We start from the raw sequence: 14,126 nt of genomic DNA on the forward strand, positions 1-14,126 counted from the left end.
ATCTGCCTTTCTCCCAGTACCCGTCTTTCCCTCAGATAGTGGATTCACCTGAAAGACGGAAGGTCCTCGGTCCCGACAGTGTGGACCGTATTGACAACCGATGCATCCCATCTGGGATGGGGAGCCCATCTGGAAAACAAAACCATACAAGGACGATGGAGAAGGACCGGAGCTGGGGACATCCAATCTCAAGGAACTCAGGGAAGTCTACTTGGCCCTGCTACACTTTTCCCCAGAGCTGAAAGGCAAGTCAGTCAAGGTCCGGTCAGACAACATGACCGTGGTGGTGTATATCAACAAACAAGGGGGCACCAGATCTCCAGCCCTAAGAGAGGCGAATCTCATTTTCTCCTGGGCAGAAGAGAATCTATCCCAGTTATCTGCGGTTCACATCAAGGGCTCCCTGAACATAGTAGCGGATCAGCTGAGTCGGGGTATTACCGTATCAGGAGAATGGTCTCTCAATCCAGACATATTTCAACAGATCGTCCAGAGATGGGGTCTCCCGGAGGTCGATCTTATGGCAACCCGACTCAACACCAAGGTAGGGACCTTCTGCTCAAGTCTCGGGAATCGCCATAATCCCGTTCTGGCCAAAAAGGGCTTGGTTTGCCCAGCTCATACAAATGAGTCAGGGCACATATTTGAGGCTTCCACCCCTCCCAGACCTGGTAACACAAGGAGAGCTGAGATGCCAGGGTCTGAGGAGCCTCAACCTGACACCCTGGAGGTTGACCAGTCTCTATAGAGGAATAGAGAATTATTGTCCAATTGGCAACATCTTCAATGCCTGGTGTCTCCAACATGAAGTGGACTACTCCGATCCCCCTACTGGGGCAATCCTGGATTTTCTTCAAGACGGGCTAGACAGAGGTCTGGCTGCAGCCACGCTGAAGGTACACATAGCCACTTTGTCCGCCTATCTGGGGAGGCGTTTGTTTCATGATCCCTTAGTGGAATAGAATAGAAGATCCTAGTATAGATTAGTTAAGGTATCAAATGACTTTTTATTGGTTTACATTGCACTGTGCCACACGTGATAAAGCAGAGTAAGCATGAGCAACGTTTCGGCAATTTCTGCCTTTCTCAAGCTCATTGCGGATAATGCAGTCCAGTGTGTTTGCAGCTTAGGTGAGGCCAGTACCAAGGGGGATGAGTATCCTTACACTTGGTGAGTTCCTCTTATGGAGATAACCACTCATTGCTCCGGGGTCCAGGGTACCCGTGTAGTGTATCTGCACAACTCCCAACCACCCCTCCATCTACTCCTAATGTCACATACATCTTGTGTGTAGCAGAGCTCAGCACACAATCAGCTCTACAACAGAGTGTAGAGATGTAGCAGAGCTGAGTGTGTGTGCTGAGCTCTGTTACACCAGAGATGTGTGTGACAGGAGGAGTAGCCGGAGGGATGGTTGGCAGTAGTGCAGAGCTGTGTGTGTGACAGGAGGAGTAGCTGGAGGGATGGTTGGCAGTAGTGCAGAGCTGTGTGTGTGACAGGAGGAGTAGTTGGAGGGATGGTTGGGTGTAGCACGACTAGCTCTGCTTCATCTCGCCATAGGAATGTATTGACCAGCGTTGATTGGCCAGTGTACAGCATTCGGCCAATCAACGCTGGTTCTGCCGGAGGAGGCAGAGTCTAAAATCGGACCAGAATGGAAACTGCTGTGGACCAATTTTAGACTCCGTCTCGTCAGGCAGAACCAGCGTTGATTGGCCGAATGCTGTACACTGGCCAATCAACGCTGGTCAATGCATTCCTATGGCGAGATGAGGCAGAGCTAGTCGTGCTACACCCAACCATCCCTCCAACTACTCCTCCTCCTGACGTTGCCGGCGGCCGGCCGGCGTCACAGATGCTTTCATTCATTTCTATGGGTGCGTGCTGTTCAGATCGGCTGATCTGAATAGTGTTCGCTCATCTCTATTGATGAAGTCCCACAAAACTCCTTAAAATTAAGATACAGAAACCAATGTAACCACTTCTAGGATATCCTACATTTTATTACATCCATTAACAGGAAGACACATCAACATTTTTAATTTGCAGGGTAAGGAAAGCAAACACAATATCACAGGAGACACATGAAAATATGAAATATTTACAAGAGTGGAAAACATGTAAAGTGGTAAAGAAACACAGGAGACAAGGACAGCACTCCGGGGGTAAAGACTCTTCATACTTGAGAGGTTTCAGTTTCAGTGCAACACAGATACAGCATTGGCAGTTATTGGGGAACTTAATGGTAACGTTAAGGTCAGACCCCAAAAACAAACAAGAAAATGCTCCCATGGAAGTTTTAGTTTTGTATCTAGCAGACGGTTACTCATTCTTCTTCTCTTTTTGCTTCAGCAGTTTGTTGATTTCACGCTTTCCCATTCCGACAAACTTTGTGATGATTCCATGTTTGTTGAGGCCAGGAAGCAACAACACAAAACTCACTGAAATGAGAGAAAAATCTCGCTGAAACATAGGAAAGCATTTCCTGTAAAATAAAAATATTTTCTGTCCAGCTAGATATACTGTTCAGCCATTTTTTATTCTCCACATCCAACAAGTCCAGTTCTTTATAACAATTAATAGCTGCTGCTCCAATGATTGTGACACAGTTGAAATTTTTTACCCCCACCGTTCCAGAGCAATCAATGCTATTAGTTTGGGTGTCTGACATGCTATTTATACTGTCCGGAGGGCGGAGTCTGTCAGGAGCAGGCAATGGGCGTGACTAAGCTCTGACACTGGCTGCCTCTGATTGGAGCTCTGAGTCACGCCCCCCGCGACTGACACTGCCCTTCTGACATTACAGAGCTTAAATAGCACATCAGGCACCAAAACTAGCTGTGCTTGTTGCTTGGCAACTGCACTGGATCCGAAGGGGCGGCGCCTATTAACATGGTAAGAACTAGAATTGGAGGAAAAGGTGAAAGGTCCTCTTTAACCCTTAAGTACTATCATGGTGTCTATCTGATGTATCATTATGATAGAAACCACGATAGTACTTAAGGGTTAAAGGTGTGTTCTGGCTTCAACCAGAAACAACAAGGATACCTGTCTCATCAGCAAGGGCATGATCCCTAGGACTCCATCTGAATGCATAAGCATGGGTCTTGTGTGTCCTGTATGAATGGAGTAGTAGATCACACTACCTATGCATCTCTATGTAAGTGCTAAATAGGAGCACAGGGGTATTGTGTGTCCTGTATGAATGGAGCAATAGATCACACAGTGCAACGCTCTGCTATCTAATGCAGACTTGAATGCAGAATTGAATGGAGTTGCACAACGGGTGCAGGGAAAACTGGAACCCTGCTGTCATGATCTGTGAGGTCCTAGTGTGAGACTTTAGTAACTGAAAAAACACCTTTAGCCATTTCTGGGAAGGGTAACATATAGAAAACTGGGTGGGCCATTGTGCTTGTCCAGACACCAAATCTGCTAGGTTTCACAGCAGTAAATCACTTAATAACTAAGTATATTATTAGTATACAGGAGGCCAAATTAGTTGCGAATCAGCTTTCTAAGAAACACATAATAGGGTCCCTATGCAGGGGTTGCTTTCTTTCATAAACAGCACCATACTAGTTTGTGGGTTGTATTTTAAGCCCTCCACATTCACTCCAGTGGGGTAAACCTGCAGACCAGACATAGCCAATGGACAAAGCGTGGTGCGGCTAATAAAGCATATATATTTTTTCTAATATCATACACTCCCTTTAAGAGGAGGCGCAGTATATTTTATACACACACAAAATTTGCCCCAGATAGGTTTTGACAGTGCCCTGCCATCTTCAGGGTTAATGGAATAGTGAAAAGTAGGATTTTATTATTTAAGTGTTTAACCCTAGCATTAACCATCACACTTTCTTAAGTGAGAGTAGACGGCAGCTAGCTAACACGGTACGTACATACATGATCATGGATGCACTTAGGGAGACAACAGCAGCTCAGTGTTCTGCAATACTTATCTGACTCCCTTCCCCCATAACTGTGGAAGGATCTACCCTGGGGACACTTTGTAGATGTAGCAGGAAATACAATATCCATCTACATATGGTGATGGCCATTTATATTGCCTGTAAAAGGACACTCAGAAACCTGGTCATGTACATTGGTTAGAAGTGTGTAATATCAGTTCTAAGTAAATGAACTCTGCATCCATGGATACATTTATGATAAAACCTAGCATGCTACACCAAAATTGGCATCTCATGAGGAGCTGATAAATAATAAATGTTACAGACAGAGAACAGTCAGTCAATAGGAGAAAAAAAAATTATATGGGAAAGGTACATAGCCTAAGGTGAAGGAGAGAACTGGTTTTTCCAGTAGGAATGCAACATATAGTACACTAATGTAGATTGGAATATTCCATTTCTGCTGTCCTCTGGGACAGAAACTCTTATAGTAATAGGAACACTTACCAATAATGTATGTAAGGAAGAGGTTATGAACCTGCTGTCCAATCCAAGCAACGATAGCAAGAGCGGTGATCATCGACATGAAATACTAGACAAAGAAACATTAGGTCATGAACTGGAGGGCTGTGCATACCATAACAGGACAATGCATCTGAAAACAGTCATTTAACTGCTGAAAAATACAGCCTTAAAAGGATTCTACCATTAAAATCGAATTTCTCTCTCATTGACACATACAAATAGCCTTAAGAAAGGCTATTCTTCTCCTACCTTTAGATGTCTTCTCTGCGCCACCATTCAGTATAAATCACAGTTCTTGTTGGTATGCAAAGGAGTTCTCTTGCAGCACTGAGGGCATCCCCAATGCTGCGAGAGAAATCTCCAGCGTTGCCTTCATATTCTTCAGGAACGACCTCTTCACGCATCTTCTTCTGGAGTGGGTGGTCAAACTTCTAGACCTCTGGCAGAGCTGACTGCGCATGCCTGCGAGAAAAATGGCCGCTTACACAGCAAGTTGGCTCTGCCCTAGTCCAGAAGCCTAGAAGTTTTACTGCCCGTACCAGAAGACGACGCGTGAAGAGGACTTTCCTGAAGAAGATGGAGGCAGCGCTGGAGAGTTCTCAAAAACCGGACAAAGACCGGGATTTATACCGAATGGCGGTGCAGAGAAAACAGCTAAAGGTAGGAGAAGAATAGGCATTCTTAAGGCTATTCCTATGTGTCAACAAGAAAAAAAATTCAATTATAATGGTAGAATCCCTTTAAAGGTAAAACAGTCAGGTAAATCTGAGACATTAAACCACCAGCATGTCCTTAGGGACTGGTGGCTTAGCTTCCCAAGTATCTGTGTCGACCACAAATGTATAGTTTTCTAACAAAGCTGGGCAGTACATCATGGCTTTGCATGTACCTCACATCAAGTGTGAGAGCAGTGAAGGCAAGATGTCCCACACCAAAATAAGTGACAAAAAGTGCATGCCTTGGGAGCACCAGAGATGAATTAAAAGAAAAAGAAAAAAATTATATACATACATACATGCAGGGAGCTCCAGGTCTTCACTGTTCCTGCACTGGGACAGCCATTACCTCCGCTACTCTGTTTATATATGGAATGGCTGCAGTATTAAAGTCACATTGACTTGACACTACAAACAGAGCAGCAGAGGTGATGGCTGGCCGAGTGCAGGAGGAGAGGGGAGGATGCAGGCAAGTATAGATGAGTTTTATTTTCTGTACATCTCCTGCTGCTTACATGTATTTGTCTTAATTGTATTCTGAATAACTCCTTTAAGGATGTGCTAATTGTCTATTGTCCCAAATTCACCTGACATTTTCCCTTTAAAAGCACCTGATTATTTTAAGACTGTATAATAGTCCTACCATCTTGGGCTTCTCCTCTTTAAGGACAAAGAGGCGTTTCCACCAGCCAATGATCCTTCTCCGGGTCTTCACAAGGTTGCTGCATATCTCATGCAGTCTCTGCTGCTGCTCAGTGGTCCTGTACAGAGAAAAGAATCAGTTAATTCACAAATCTGCTGAAAAGCCTCTAGAATATATGAGCATTCCAACAACGTGACACTTCTGGGTCTACAAAAACTGCTTTCAATGTAGAGGACTGTGAATGGGATCTCCTAAAAGTAAAGAACTAGCAAAACCCAAGTGCACGTCTGGATCAAAATGTCCACTGTCAAATATTTTATTTTTAGAATTTCTGCTACACATAACCAAAAACTGAATGATTTGTCAAGTGCTGCAACTCCTCAGCTAGCTGGTAGGAGTGCCAAGAGTAAGACCACCATTGAGCGCATAGGTTAGACCAGGGGTCCTCAAACTGCGGCCCGAGGGCCACATGTGGCCCGCCAAGCACTTCTGTCGTGCATTTATAATGAAGCTCCTGGGGAGCTCGGGCCAGGCCATGGAGCGCACTTCACTTTACCTATTGGAGGTCACCGCTCCCGATGTCTGTGCGACCTGCTCTGCCTCCGGCCCACTGTTTAAAAAGTTTGAGGACCCCTGGGTTAGACCATCAACTTGTACAGAAATGGAGAACCCATCAGGGCTTATTCACATAACAGGTTTTTGTGGTTGTGAGTGTGCTAGCTATAAAATATACAGGTTTTTTGGGGTTTTTTTAATGGTCCCATTGAAATTAATGGCTCATTTATTTATTTTATTTACTGTGTGTCTAATCTGCTAAATAATAGGACATGTTATATATTGAGGTTTTTTTGTTTTTTTTTGCAGCTCCTCAAGTGTATGAAGGATCTGGAAACCAGATTACCCAATGATGTAGTGGAGCTGTACAAGATGTACTGTTTCACGGCCGAGTGCATGGCCCGGCTCTGGCGTTTACTGATTAATTAAAGTCCCAATTCAGCCAATATCTTTGAGGGAAGAAAATGCATCCGTACGCAGAAACGCCACTGCAAAAATCTATAGTGTGTGAACCTTTGTCTGGTATCTTAGGGCCTGTTCACATCACGTTTTGATCAGTTTAACTGATCAGTTCTGCACAGACAAAAAACTGATGCGAAAAATGAATGGAAACTGATGACCATCTGTTTACATAGAATCAATGGTCAACATTAAAAATGGATCAGTATCTGTTCTTGTGTGTGTGTGTTGGAAGATTGTGGTTTGTCCTACTTTTCTGTCACACAGTAACGGATCAGTTTTTATTTAAAGGGAGTCAAACATTGGCGATATGCATTTTAAACTAAGGACATTTGGGGTTTGGGCAGAGGAGACCGCACATGCGCCACCAGCCATCTTTATTCTATTCCTACATGAGCGGCCAGTGGGGCATGCCTTGTTGGTTCTGCCCGGACCTGAAGTGGCAAAGCCGACAGCGCATGCGCAGGATTTCAATCCTACTGAAGACAGTGTCAGGGAAGAGGTGCACCATGACATCTCAGGGTGGGGGAGGGGGTGTAGGATCAGCGCAAGAGCTGGTATTTGAGCTCTGACAAAGATGTGCTCAGTGCAGGGAACATCCCCCTGTGCTCACTGAGCATCATTTACATATTACAGCACCGTTCAGAACTTAACCAGAGGTAGGAGTAGAATAGCCTGTCTAAAGGCTATTCCAACATGGCTTTAGTTTAAAATGCACATCCCAATGATAGACTCCCTTTAACACGGACTATGTAAACTGATAGTTTCCATCTGTTTTTTTGCTTTTGTCTCTGCAAAACTGACCTGTTAAACTGACGATCAAAACGCAATGTGAACGGCGCCTTAAAGCGTCATCCCAAATGACAAATATGACCCTGAATACATTTAGGACTACAAACCATGTGTTGGAGCCAAAAATTCTGGGAGCCAGTGTTGGAACGAGATAGTCAGCCAGGCATAGACACATAATGAAACAGGAAACGCCAGAAAGAACTGATGGATCCAGGTAATAGATCATCCTGCAGAGGAAGAAGAAGATGTTAGCAGAAATATCCCAGCTTCATCTTTTCTCAGAATCTATTTCTGTTCCTGAGCACTTACTGCAGCGCCGGACAACACAGATTTATGAAACCGTCTGCATTTTCATAAAAGCAGCACAAAATAAAAATAAGAACCATCAATATAGAAGAGAATCTGCTGCAGCTTCCAAGAGCCATATGCAAATATAAGACTGGCAGCGTGGTGTCCCCGTGATATCGCATGACCACATCAACCCTGCGTGGCTCACACAGGCAACAGTGGCAAAAGCTCAACAGCACTGCTGGGTTTTTTTTCCGAATTTTATACCATTTTACCTTTATGATAGGAAGGATGGCATATTGAATTGAAGAGAATTGTTCTTGCCTTCATAACTAAAAAACATCAATGTCAAAGGGGTCTGTCTATAATATTTGGACAAAGGCAAAAAAAAAAAAAGTGATGATTTTTGTATTCATCGTAAAATCCTTGTCTCGCTTATTTCATTGGGGGACACAGCGCCATGGGTAAAGACTTGGACAACTAGGCAGCTGACACTAGGAATAACAAAAGATGGCGGCTCCGCTTCTGGGCTATACCTCTCTTCATACATGTATTTACTTACAGAAATATAAAGGACACTGCCCCCATTATAGCTGCTGGGAACCAAGGCTTCTCCCAGCGAAGAGCACGGTCTGTAAGTAGGACCACCTCGCCCCATCCTTGGAAATGCTCCTCAAGACTCGCGGTCTCTGCAGCCTGCAATTAAGACATTATTGTGATCTTAGAGGAAATGGAAACCAATCGATATTTACAATGAAGAGACAAGACAACCCATTATAATCCAGTGCAGACAGCGGGTGATAAATTATTAATGGCTTACTGTATCTCCACACATGGTACATGGCGTGTGCCCACATGAGGCCCAGTTCTACATTACACCCAGTGCTTGCCTAAATATAGCTGGCCCAGAACCCATCAGGAGGTTATCCTGTAGGAAGGAAGCATGTAATGTTCTTCTATAGCAAAGGCCAGACAATATCCAGTGCATCAGAATTAAAAGGGGTTCTCCAAGGAGTCTTTAGGATTTCCTTCCTCCAGGGGGCTTCTGTATTGGTTCTGACTTCAGGTTATGTGAGTTGAACTGCCACCTACAAGTCACTGCCTCCTCTCCCGAGCTCAAGGTAGTTACTAGTGCTATGGGGGCCAGCAGACTATGGCAAAGCCTCCCCCCATAGCCCATAGTGACTTGAGAGGTAACTAGGTAAATTAAGAGGAGGTCTACTGACCCAGGGGCCGGGTGCTGGTTCTGATCACATAATTAGGGAAAGGAACTTCTAGGTACAGTACCTAAAAGGAAGCAAGTCTAAAGACTTGGGAAAATCCCATCCTGTGATGGATGAGAGCAATGGACACCCAGTAAGTGACACAGGAACAATGTACTGAGAGTAGTCACCCAATATCAAAATCCTACTGAAGAGGCTTGATAAGCAAATTTTTGCCAAATCAACACAAGCAAAGTCAGTGGATTCTGCTACAAAGTACAGACTGGATGTCTACCAAACTGACCAAAGGGCAACTTCAGTAACCAGTAGGACAAGGTCAGATCTGACAGATAGTGTAAGGGAGGTATCATGGACTGATGTAATGGTACAATGGTGTCTACAGACACTTCAAACTGCAAAACGGACAATTGGTCCTGTCCTGAGTATTGCCTCTGGGGTCACATCACCCCATCCACAAAAGAAGAAGGGGTCAGTGTGTTATCCATTAAATCACATAACACACACAAACACATGGTCCTGTTCATGTAGCCTTAGATCTCTGCATGCTGATCACTCCTGGTTATGTGATGGACACACAGCTGCATGGCTTGTTACAGTAGTTATCACAGCCGTGTCCTCTAACAAGCTTATCTTTAGGACTGGCCATGAATATCAGAGCTGTGGGTATCAGACACTTGGCACTCCTGCCAATGTAGGGCGCTGTGCTTGGTAAAGAGCCATGCCTGGTACTACAGCTCCAATCCAATTGATAGGGACGGACCTGCTAAAAGGCCATTAATGTGATGTCCTGCAGCACTAGGGAAGGAGACTGTCTGTACACATGTACTCAATACAGCAGGTAGACCTGAAGCATTTATCAAAGTGGGAATATGGTCACTTCAAATACTTGTATCTCTGGTTCTGGTATCACAGGAAAGCAGAGCTTCTCAGCATTCATATGTTAGAAGTCCCCAGTACTAGCTATACAAGAATTAAGAGATATCACTAGTTAAATACAGTCAGGAGTGTGATTTTATACGCAGCATGAACTGGTGTATAACAAGTGCAAATTCCCAACCTTGTTTTTAACTAGTGATCTCTCCGGTTCTGTTATATTACTGTAATCTCGGTGTCATACAAGAGCGGAGATTCTCACTTGCATAAATACAGTCATATGAAGTGACCATCCCTACCTGCTGGCCATATAATCGGGGTGTCAATGGTGGTCACCTACCTGAAAATAAATATCATTTGTCATGCAAAACTAGTCTTTTCAACATGGTGGACCCTCTCAGAGATATTGTAAGATCTTCTGATACAGAACTTGAAGTGATATGAACCAACAGGGAGATGGCTGGTTGATATAAAAGATTCATTTTTTTGAGATGACCCCCTTTATAAGTGTCTGATCACCGTGATACCCAACAATGATGAGAATGGCGTAGTGCACATGCAGGAAAACTACTCCATCCACTTTGGGGATAAGTGACAAAATAGGGGGTAAGTGTCCCTTCCTAGCGATCAGGAGAATGAGAGGCATCCAGTCGTGCGCTCCGGATTAGGACCAATGAATGGAGGGAGTGTCTCTAAGCGGATTCGCTAGGCGAATCTTCCTGAAGAATGAGCATGTCACTTAATTTTTCTGGGAGCCGGAACAACCGCTCCCGGAAAAAAGAACTGACCGGCTGCCATTTATTTCAATGGGAGCTGTCTTTTTGGGCAGGATTTTGAGGTGAATACAGCCTCAAAATCCTGACCAAATTACCCTGTGTGAACTCAGCTTAAGGGTGCTGCCATATGATGCTCCTGGACGCATACATTTACCCCTAATTGGGGACAGTATATGTACTTCATTGCATATAATAGTAAATGCATGTGTCCAGTAGCATGTCATGTGAGCACTATATGTGGTATATGGCTTTCGTATAGGGGCAGTCATGCTTATTGTTGTACAGCACTCCCAGGACTTCATCTTTGATTTTTTTCCATTTACATTGACACGGCGTATAAAAAGGTTGCCTACCCCTGTTCTAGAGGATGGGGCCATGGAAGTAGGTCACAAACCACTGTGCTAGAGAGCTCTGTGAAGCCATTGTTCTTATAGCAATTACAATGTCCTCTATTGAGACACCAACATTTACAGTGTCAGAATTAACCCTCCATATGCCAAAGCCACCAACCCTACGTACAGGAGACTGTGCGCCCAGCTGTGGGTCACAAGACGACTACACATAACCATTATATCCACGTGACTTCCTCTGGGGTGCAGGGCTGCCATCAGATAACATCAGACACCTCCCTTTCTCTGGCCTGCCACAAGGCTTTCATTGTCACCAGCCAGTTACCAGAGATACAGGACGGTATACATTTCTTCCCCCCATTGTACATACAGTGCTTTGTTACAAACACAAAGCAGCAGGTTCCTCCATTGTTATAAGATGTTGGGATATTTACCAAAAGCAACATTACAAATTCACAAACCAAGGAAAGTCTCTGCTATATTTGGCACCAACCCCCACCTTGGGCACATTCAGAAGGAATTCAGGGGTATTGGCGCGAGTCTCCGTGCTGCTTCTCTGGGTTGGGGGAATATGAAGTAAAGTAAGTGGATTGTTACTACGGTGAACCAAGTGTTGACACATCTTTTACGTCATAGATGGCATGGGGTCTTCCTGAAGACTTCTACCCTAGCGACTAAAGTATTATACTGTAGTTTCTCTTCTCGCCACACCATATATACCGAAACTGACAATGTCCATTATATGCAGAAGATTTTCACCCTTCATGATATAAAATCTGCAGCATGTCTACAGCGTATTTGCATGAACGACTTGGTGCGTTTTCTCTTCTGCAGATTCACTGCAGAAAACAGCAGCAGATCAGTCCCATCTAGACATAAGGGTGCTCATGTACCTTACAGCCAAGCTGCAGATTAATGCCAATTGCCTTGGGTTTTTGTCAATATGTAAATTAGCTATTTGGAGCAATGACAATGTTTTCTTTGCTACAAAAATCTAATTTGCAAATTGACAAATACAGGAATATCTTGGCAACAGAGACAGAAATGCAAGGAGAAGGCATTGCTGGATTGAGGTGACCCTGACCTTCCTATGTGCTGGGTTGATATCCCGGGTTCTTGGACGGGCACCTATAAAGTTGTGAGCAAAAGCACAGCAACAAAGCGTACACCAAGTGCAGCTACTACAGCTCAATAGTAATGCATATATGGGCACTCTAATGATCCCATATAGCTGTCCTTATATAAAGGGGACCTTTCAGCAGATTCAGACAGCTCCAATTTCAACCAGTTTAAAAAAAATCTCAAATTTCAACTGGACTTTTTTCCTTAAAAAAAAAAAAATAATAATAATAATAATAATAAAGATACACAACAGACAGCAACAAATCAGTTTGGTTTTTTTTACCACTGAGGTTGTTTTCTGACCAATTTTTTTTATATAGTTTGTAGTGGACGGATACCAGGCACAGGGGTGAACCTAATGACCATAAAAGAATAGCCTCAACATATCATATGCAAAACCCCCAACAAAGGATATACAAGTGTGAACCTAGCCTTACTGCCCATCCCCCACATTGTAACATCCAACAATAACATAACTATGGAAACAATTCAATCTGGGAGATAACAGTACGGGAGTGTTGAGGGGTTCACAGTATTTCACCAAAACCCAGCATCATAGTTCGGTTAGGGTCGCTTGATTCTAATTATGTTTTGAATGATTTGCTGCCTTCTGTGAGGAGATATTTTGGGGGGGGTTTTCAATATGCAAATGAGATCTCTGGAGCAACAAGGGTCTTACCATTGCTCCAAAGACGTAAGCAGCAAGCATGGAGCTCATTTGTATATTGACAAATCCAGTGGTGTCTCAGCGCCAGAGGAAAACACTGTCAGGTTAGGGTCACCTGCAGCAATCTATGTGAGGGGGTTGATATTCTGGTGACAGATGTCTCCTAGCCAACCCCTATAACGTTACTGTATACAGTCTTCAGCACAGATCTATAGATCAGATGTGACACCGTGAGCTATATAATAAGAGAGGTGGCAGGTTTATTAAGTCCCATTATTAGTAATAATAAATAAATCATCGAAAACCATCCGTGGCGGAATAAGATCACAGTATTTTCCACATGACATCTCCGGATGGGGGCTGCATACATCATCACGTGTGTCCCTTTCAGAGACACTGAAATACCCTATAGATTACCCTATAGATGATCTGCACCAGCCCCCAAACCATCAGGCCTTGCTGAAGCGTCAGACACTGGGCCCAGACTGCAGGTAACTCCTACCTGGGCCACAGTAACATGGCATCATGCCAGTCAGCAGGGCACCATGCCAGTCAGCAGGAAGCCTCTAGAAGAGACCACCTGCCCCGGTACAGCCGGACATCATGGATGTCACAGACCATCCACCGCCCCTCAGTGTGGAGCGCCCCTATAATGGGTTACAGGAGAACAATAACCGCGGCCATGAGAGGGAGACAAGGCCGAGCGCAGACATGGAGCCCTCCCGGTATTACTCGGCATCCCCCGCACTCACCAGCTGGTTGATGCTCCTGTTGTCCCCCGGCTCCGCCATTGTCCTCAGCGCAGCCCTGCCCCAGTCACACTAATATCACAATCTGCGGCTCGCTCGCCAGAGCCGGACATAAATAGCTGCTTCCGCCAGGTAGCTCAGGCGCATGCGTGCTGTCATTGGCCGACTCGAGCATAAACGTCGTTATGACAGCCAATCAGCGCGCGCCTGCCAACAACAAGGCGATTCGAATTTGAATACGAGACTGATACTGTATAATGACGTCATCAACGCCCTGTTTATAATGTCGTCATCCCTATAAACCGCCTGACGTCATGAGAGGGGGCTGAGTAAGAAGCCGCATTATTTGAAACAGAGGGACGGGACAAAAGAAGCAGATGGCCAAGAAATACCTCAAATTCATCCGGCTGTACCTCAGTGACCAGGAACTGCAGCACAGTAAATACAGCACAAAGGCTAATGGCGGCAGCTGC

General features: G+C 44.6%; 1 protein-coding gene across 1 annotated transcript; it reads right to left on the minus strand.

Annotated features, from left to right (window-relative positions):
* Positions 1-1,983: 1,983 nt before the first annotated feature.
* On the minus strand, positions 1,984-13,812 carry ARL6IP1 (ARL6 interacting reticulophagy regulator 1). The gene is made up of 6 exons (XM_075285503.1): positions 13,657-13,812; positions 8,456-8,589; positions 7,713-7,832; positions 5,800-5,917; positions 4,423-4,507; positions 1,984-2,442 (listed from the first exon to the last, which is right to left on the minus strand). The coding sequence occupies exons 1-6, from the start codon at positions 13,693-13,695 to the stop codon at positions 2,324-2,326; spliced, it is 615 nt and encodes a 204-aa protein (XP_075141604.1). The 5' UTR covers positions 13,696-13,812; the 3' UTR covers positions 1,984-2,323.
* Positions 13,813-14,126: the final 314 nt, after the last annotated feature.

The sequence above is a fragment of the Leptodactylus fuscus genome, chromosome 8 (assembly GCF_031893055.1).
Source record: "Leptodactylus fuscus isolate aLepFus1 chromosome 8, aLepFus1.hap2, whole genome shotgun sequence".
NCBI classification, from domain to species: Eukaryota; Metazoa; Chordata; class Amphibia; order Anura; family Leptodactylidae; genus Leptodactylus; species Leptodactylus fuscus.

Coding starts and splice junctions, on each gene's coding strand:
- ARL6IP1 (XM_075285503.1), bottom strand. CDS start 13,695: ATGGCGGAGCCGGGGGACAACAGGAGCATCAACCAGCTG. Junction 7,833..8,455: donor GCAGTGTCCTTTATATTTCT/GTAAGTAAATAC, acceptor CTTCCTCTGCAG/GATGATCTATTACCTGGATC. Junction 4,508..5,799: donor AAGAGGAGAAGCCCAAGATG/GTAGGACTATTA, acceptor TTCTTTGTCTAG/TATTTCATGTCGATGATCAC.